The following is an 8,454-nucleotide window of genomic DNA, read 5'->3' as shown; positions in this document are numbered from 1 at the left end:
TATCAATATAGATCGAAAACAGGTAAACTTTTGAAAACCCACAAATTACACATATGTTCAGATTACATCCAAACAAATATGATCCATACTAACTAAAAAAAACAGTAGAAGAAAATACATTTCCAAACAACAAAAGGGAAAAATTAATATACAAACAAAAATAATAATAATAACTTCTTTCAGATCTACAAAAAAAAAAAAAAAAAAACCTCAAGATTTGAGAAATAAACTCTCACATTTGTGACCTCGAAAAAATATATGCTAAAGTTGTAGAGGAAAATGCATATCAAACCAGAGGAAGAAAACAAAATATAAAACAAAAAATGATAAAATAAGAACATTTTCAGATGTGGAGAACAGCAACCCAAAGCGCAAAAATAAAAGGAAAAAAAATCGAAATCTGAGAAATAGAATCTCAGATATGTGTGCGTTGACAAAAAATAATTTATGTGAAATAAAGAAATTACCACTGAGAAAAAGACAAAACAGATCAAGAAGAATAAACCAACACACATCAAGCAAAAGAACAAAATAAAAAAATCTCAGATCTAAAAGATGGAGCTTCAAATTCCTAATTCAGCATAAAAAAATGCCAACTGGTAAGAGAATGTTATTAAAAAAAAAACATTGAAATTTTATAATTGTTGTCTCCATTATTTTTTATCTAAACTTGTTTTAAAAATAAATGTTGAAGAATCTAAAAAAAATACTGTAAAAAGAAATTGGTACGCTGCTCAATTGAAAGAGAAGAAATAAGATATTCGTTGAAAGAAGAGATAAATATATGTTGAGCTAAAAGTATAAATAATAAAAATCAAACAGAAACACAATCGGAGCATAATTTATATTATACTCCAAAAGATGATGGAATTATCTGTATAAGAGAAATCGGGTATTCTCCAAAAAATATTCTACATAAAGACCTATCTACTCTATTAATAATAACAACTTCCACTTCCAACAATATCGTCAAAACTTCAACAACTGGTAATTGTTTTAGGCAAATATTACAAATTATAATTTTGGAGGTAGATTATTTACCATCAATGTCGTCATGTCAATATTGTAGAACAAAATTTTTTTATCATGAACCAAACGACATCTATTGTGCTGATGGAACGATAGTGTTAAGTTGTACTCAACTTTCTGAAGAACTTTATCAGTTGTTCACTTCTAATTCTACCGAATCTAAAATTTTTTGTGCATATGTGCGCACATACAATAAAAAATTCGCTTTTACATAATTTAAAGTTAAATTCAATACAAACTTGTTTAAAAGAAACAAAGAAATTTATACATTTAGAATTCAAGGACAAATCTATCATTACATTAATGATTTAATCCCTGGAGATGGAAATCCCTTATATTTGCAATTATATTTTTACGTTACCGAACATAAACTATAGAATCGTATTACTGATGCAAAAAGATTAGTTCCTTCTGTCATTGCTCAATTAACGTATATACTCAACTTTAATCCATATTGTCATTTCTTCCAAAGCCTCAGCAACATTCCAAATCTTAAAAATTGTATAATTCATATAAGATTAGATTTTGGTTTAGATCAACGTATTTACAATGCTTCGTCGGTATCACAAGTTACAGCTTTATGGACATAAATAGAAAACTGTACAAAACGAAAAGGGCGAGACATTATTGTTTTTAATCAAACAGGTGGCAGCCATATTGTTCAATATGATTTTGGTTGTTATGATCCACTACAATATCCACTATTATTTTCTTTCAATGACTCGGGTTGGTATCAGGGAATTGAAAAAGTAGAAAGAGGAACAATATCATTAAATGCTCAAACATTAGAATTACATCATGTCGAACATTCAAACAGCATAGAAGAATTTCTTCACAATGAAGAAGAAGGTAACAATAAGGTTCTATCAATTAAATTTGTTTATCTTAGTTTTATATATTTGTACTTCTAAATTCTATTTTATAATGTTTTTAGTTCTGAAGAAAAAGAAAAAAGTACCAGCAGTTTCGTATCATGAATATTATTGTTTCAAATTACAAATAAGATATACGTACAAATCGATTATGTTATTATCCGGTCGTTTGTTATAATAATTTGTTATTGATATGTACATTAAAATTGAAATGTCAAGATTAGATTACGTTCGTTTAAAACAACATGAAATTGGAGAAATTAATGGTTACAAAATTGGAAAACGTATTATTCTACCTTCATCTTTTATTGGAGGCCCGAAAGATATGTAGAAAATACATATGGAAACAATGGCATTAGTTCAACGTTTTGACAAGCCAGATATTTTCCTAACTATGATATGCAATCCAAGTTGGAAATAAACCTCAGAACAATTGAATACACATGAAGAGGTTCAAAACCATGCTAATCTAATTGGAAGAATTTTTAAAGCAAAACTTGAGGATCTAAAAATTGATTTGTTCAAATGAGAAATTTTGGCAAAGTTGCAGTATATGCATATACGATCGAGCATCAGAAAAGGAGTATACCACATGTTCATTTCTTAATTATACTCCAAAAAAATTGGAGGATTTACGCCCTCGAAACCTTCGATGAAATCATTTCAACAAAAATACCTAATAAAACAAAAAATTTACATTTAAACAAAGTTGTAGTTAAACGTATGATGCATGGTCTATGTGGAATGTTGAATCCAACTAATATATATATATGAAAAAAAAAACCACTTGCAAGAATCGATATCCCAAAAAATTCATATCTAAATCAACTGTTGGAATTGACTGTTTTCCATTATATAGATGTTCTAACAATGGATTCACTGCCAAAATTAGAGAAACAAATTTAGACAATTGATGGGTTGTCCCATATAATCCGTTTCTTTTTTACAAATTTAGCTGTCACATCAATGTTGAGATCTGTTCTATAATTAAATCTGTTAAATATTTATATAAATATATTTACAAAGGAAACACTCACATTGCTTTCATTATAATTAACAAACAAAATAATGAGCATATTGATGAAATCGAACAATTCCAATCAGGTAGATGGATTACTCAATTTGAAGCAATGTGGAGGATATACGATTTCTGACTTAACTAAATGTATCCATCAGTTTATAGTTTATATCTACATTTCAAATATCAACATTTAATAACTTTTCGTGCACATGAGAACCTAAATAATGTTTTAAACTTTTATCTCTCAAATAAATAAATGTTAATGGAATTTTTTTTAGAAACCAAATCGATGAAAATGTATGAAATTTATTATACAGATAATTTCTTGAAAATTTTGTTTGGAATGCGCAACATAAAATTTAGATTTCAAGAAAGAAAATAACTATTATAGATTGAATTATTATAGTCAATCTATTTAAAGGTGAAATATATTATTTAAGAATATTATTGAATCATATTAAAGGATTAACATCATTTGAAAAATTAAAAATAGTCAATAATATTGTACTACCAACCTATCCTGAGGCAATTGCTTCACGCAATCTATTAAATAAAGATAGCGATATAAAAGATTGTTTGGTAGAGACTCGTTTATATTAAATATAAGGGTCTAGAAGATTGTTTAGACAGCTACTTCAAGAAAGTGGGCCTGGTGGTAAAGTGATAAGTTTGAAATGAAAATAAGATAGAATATAAAAGTGAATGGAATGGGAGAAAAATAATAAAAAATTATTGGAAGATGAATAATAACCGTTACATGTAACGGATTTACTACAGAGGTAAATATAAAATAGAGATAGAATACATGATGGATTGGCCTCAATTTTAGATAAAAATTTTACATATTTGAGATAATGATACCTCACAAGCTCTATTATAACTCATTTATTATTATATATTAAAATATTTTTATTTTATTTTAATTCAGAATTTTTATATTTGGAATGGTTCAAAGTAAATAAAATAATATTTTTTTATACCTGAGTTGTAAACAATATTTGTTCTTATCACTTTTAGAAGAAAAATGATTGTTGAAAGTGTTTGGTGCAAATGATATATAAATGTGGTTGACGTAGAGATACTTGATAAAAGAGAGATTGAACTAATGAGAGAGAGTTGAGGATAGGGAGAGACTGAACTGCTGGAACTGATAAAAGGGAGAGATCGTGCTGATGAGAGATAACTGATGAGGAAAAAATAATTTATTTTAAATCTAATGTGACGTAGACGATTGCATGCTAAATATATATAAAAGAGCTACTCTCACAAAAGGGAAGTACGGTAGTTTATAAAACTGTAACCGTAGTGAAAAGGTGTAACGTGGGTCCGTATACGAAGTCACTATTACTTTAAAATAGAAATATATAATCAATCGTGATAGCGCGTTGGGGTGGTCAACGAATTTTTTTTTTATTTTATAATTAAATAAATATTTTTAAATGAATATATAATTTTTTTATTTTTAAAAAATATCTTAATAGTTTAAAAAAATAGTAAAAGTAAAAGGAAAAAAGTGGAAAAAAAAATTGAGTGATCGGTAGAGAATTTCTGTAGAAATCCTCTCAACATCGTCCTTCCACATAGATAGTGATAGAATTATTATTCTATTACTGCTTATTTTTTATTCAAAATTTTTTTATTATTTTTTTAAAAATATTTTTTTAACATTTATAATCATTTAAAAAATTAAAAAAATATATATAATTTTAATGATACTAACTTCTTTAATCATTAAATAAAAAATAAAAAAATATAAAATATAAAAAAATAATAAATAAATAATACAACTGTCTGTTTGACCGAACTGGTTTGGTCGGTTCTTAAACGTTACGACCGACAACCGACGACCGACGACTTCAAAAGAATGAGCACTAGCTAGTGCCTAACAGCTAGTGACCAGCTGCATAACTGTTGGGAACGAGCTGCAATTCACGTCAATGTCACTGACTTCTCTGATCAATATCTTCAGCTTTTTCTGTTCAATGTATCGGTCGTTTCCTCAAACACAAATGAAGTTCACCTTCACCGATTTCTCTCTCTCTCACATTCAAATGCCAAGAAAGCAAAGCAATTGTAAACGTGGGTAGATACATCCTCGACGCTAGAAGCAGGAAGCCAGCCAAGAACCCCCCCCCCCGGGATGGGACCACTATCTGCTCGTTTCACACTGTATTGTCAAAGTGGGAAGTCCACGATTCTCTACCAATCCCGGTCGAAAGAGTCTAATATTGCGTTTAAACGTTTCAAGAAATGATAAAATATTATTTTTTTAATATTATTATTATTTTAATATTTAAAAAAATTGAATTATTTATTATATTTTATATTAAAATTTAAAAAAATTATAATAATAAATTGAGATGAATTAAGAGATATACAGTAATCAAACGCACCCTAAGCAGCCAATAAACGTTATAAAAAACCGAAGTTGAGACAGGGACAGACACACAAAATCCTTGGCCAATGGCGGACCTAGACAACGAGAAGCCCTTGAGAAAAATATCGGAGGCATTCAATGAACTCGCGATCACTGTAAATTCCCAAACCGCAGACGTGGAGCTCGCGCCTTTCTCTAGTGCCTGCTCTCTCATCTCGCCTCTCTTTGGCTGTTTGGGAATCGCCTTCAGGTTCGCTGAGAGGGACTACATCGCAAAGGTAGAAGATCCCCCATCTCCTAGCTACAACCTTGTCTACTTATATATATATATATATATATATATGAAATTGTGTTTCATTTTGAGTTGAGTTGATTTCAGGTCAAAGATCTTGCAGAGGCATCGAAGTCGATTGGGACTTTGCAGGCTTTGCTCGAACGAGATATAGGGGCGAATGCTGTAAGGAAAGCTGGTAGTCATTCGAGAAACCTCCTGAGAGTGAAACGTGGGCTCGACATGCTCAGGGTACTCTTTGAGTATCTGCTTGAGACAGAGTATGTATACAATCTTCTTCAACTTTATTTGGCATTTTTCTGCATTTAGAAGTAAATTTTTCATCTACTTTTAGCGCGGTGTTCTGCAAAATTTCTAGCGTTTATAGGTGTAGTTAGACGGACTTGCGGCTTAGCCCTATGGGGTCGTGGAAAATGGTCATAAAATGAAGTAATATAATCGGAACGAGTAATGATAGAGAGAAGGTATTGTAACAGTGTATATTTTATACTTACTGCATAGCTGTTTTTATTTGATTTTTTTCATCACTCACTTAGAGAGATATGTGGTATAGATGATATCACATCATATGTACAAAATGGATGTTCCTAATAGTGATTTTTATTTATATTTATTCAATCAGAATTACTCTGATAAAAAATAATCTATACATCGGAGATGTTTGGAAAATGAATTGGGATAAAAAAAATTTAAAGAATAGTGAAATAATTTATAAATAATAATAAAATAATTTGAGTTAAGATATTTTATTAAATTTTGAGAAATAAAAAATAAAAGTTGATTATAAATATTATAAAATTAAAATATTGGTAGAATATAATTTTTTAATATAATTTTTATTTTATAATTTGAAAAAATTATATTTTTTGTTTTATTTAAGAAATGTGTAATTATTAGATTAAAAAATTGAAGATTTAAAATTGAAAATTGTTTGTGTTTGAGTGATGTTTGGAAAGAAATTTTGAGAAATTTTGAGATGAAATGATTTGTATTCCCAAACAAGTCTTAAGAAGCTAATAATTTCTCAAAAAAATGATTTTATTTTTAAGTTGGTGTGTGATCATACTATCCAAGTTATTTAAATGATAATATTTGATTTGAAAGATTTAAATTTTAAAATTTATCTTACAAATTAAATTATGTCATATAAATATTTTATCTGCTCTATACACTGACTTGGAAATAAAATTTCTCTTATCAATAAAATGAAATAAATTATAAAAAAATTTCAAATATTTTTAAAAAAGAAAAAAAAATACATAAATCAATAGTGATATATTTTTTAAACATTTTAGAAAAAATAAAATAAAATAAGCTAGCACTTAGAGAGCTTACTAAAGCCCTGTAAAAGAAAAAAATAAAATAATAGAAGATTTGAGTAAAATGTTCGTATAACAGAAGATATAAGTTCTGTAATATGATGCTTGACAGAGTCTGTCCGTATTGCTTGAATATCAATCTAGTTATACATGCATCCATGCAGCGTGTTGAGATGTACTGGGACATTTCTTAAGTTGGTTTGAGTATACATATGAGATGATATTAAGAATATATGAACAGGAGTGAAATAGTTTGTGAATAATAATAAAATAATTTAAATTAAAAGATTTAAAAAATGAGAGAAAAAGTTGAATTATAATATTATAAAATTTAAATATTATTATAATAAAAATTTTATTTTAAGATTTGGAAAAGTTGAATTATTTTTTATATTTTGTTTAAAAATTTAAAAAAATTATAATAATTAGATAAAAAAATTAGAAATACAATAAAATAATTTGTGAAACCAAACATGATCTTAGTGCAAAATGAGGGTTTTGGTTTTTGAAGCTTACAAATTGCGATTTATCTTTGAGATAGTTTTAAATAAAAATTAAAAATTAAATAAAATATTATATTTTAACAGTTCCTAATCATCATATGGCAGAGGGAATTCCCTAAAGGAACCAGCTTCCAAGTCTTATGCACAGGTATTTGCTCCACACCATGGGTGGGTCATCAGGAAATCCGTGGCTGCAGAGATGTATGCCCTTCCTACAAAGGCGCAGCTATTGAAGAAGCTCAATGAAGATGGTGAGACTTCATGAAGCTAGTTATTGTTACAATTAATTGCATTTTTCTCCTCAAACTATCACTATCTACGTTATACACTGTTTATATGTTATAATTTGATTTAAAAAATAAATTTTAAAATTTAAATTTTATAAATCAAATTTTACTATTTAAATGATATAGATGTATGTAGAGATAATACGTAGAGTATAAATATTAGAATAACTTTAGACTAATGTTCGGTTTGTATTCACAATCTATCTCAATTTATCTCAATTCATCTCATTATTATTCACTACTATTTAGCAATTTTAACTCATAAATCTCACTACTATTCACAATCTATCTCATTACTATTCACAATCCATCTCAACTCATCTCAACTTATCTTCGAATTCAAACGATACCTAAATTAAAGATTGTGTTATTTATTAATGGTATATAATGTTTGCTTTCAGAGGCGTCGTCAAGGCTTCAAATGCAAAATTACATTGCTACAGTGACTCCTGTAATCCTCTACGTCGAGAAACTCTTCCTTTCAAGAGAATTGGGTTTGGATTGGTAAAACAAATGGGACTACTCGAGATTGTATTATTCAAGATGACCAGATTGTATTATTCGAGATGACCAATCTCTGGGGATATTAGCTGGATATTATTTATGTCTTTTAACAAATACCATGTTCGCTTATGCATATCTAATAAAATGTTTGTATTGCATAATTTAATTTAAAAGATAAGATTTTAATTAAATTTTATCATTTTAAATGATTTGGATGGTATGCTCTATATATGAATTTATAATAAAATAA

At 27.9% G+C, this 8,454-nt stretch overlaps 1 protein-coding gene across 1 annotated transcript; it reads left to right on the top strand.

Moving 5' to 3' along the window:
- The first annotated feature begins 5,385 nt into the window (after positions 1–5,385).
- LOC121267951 (accelerated cell death 11-like) lies at positions 5,386–8,304 on the top strand. Its single transcript, XM_041172048.1, has 4 exons — positions 5,386–5,577; positions 5,679–5,851; positions 7,519–7,664; positions 8,102–8,304. Exons 1-4 carry the CDS (start codon positions 5,386–5,388, stop codon positions 8,206–8,208), a joined length of 618 nt encoding a protein of 205 aa, XP_041027982.1. The 3' UTR covers positions 8,209–8,304.
- Positions 8,305–8,454: the final 150 nt, after the last annotated feature.

The sequence above is a fragment of the Juglans microcarpa x Juglans regia genome, chromosome 5S, assembly GCF_004785595.1.
Source record: "Juglans microcarpa x Juglans regia isolate MS1-56 chromosome 5S, Jm3101_v1.0, whole genome shotgun sequence".
NCBI lineage: Eukaryota > Viridiplantae > Streptophyta > Magnoliopsida > Fagales > Juglandaceae > Juglans > Juglans microcarpa x Juglans regia.
Note: the sequence above shows the minus strand (reverse complement) of the source record. Positions and strands in the feature narration are given on the sequence as shown.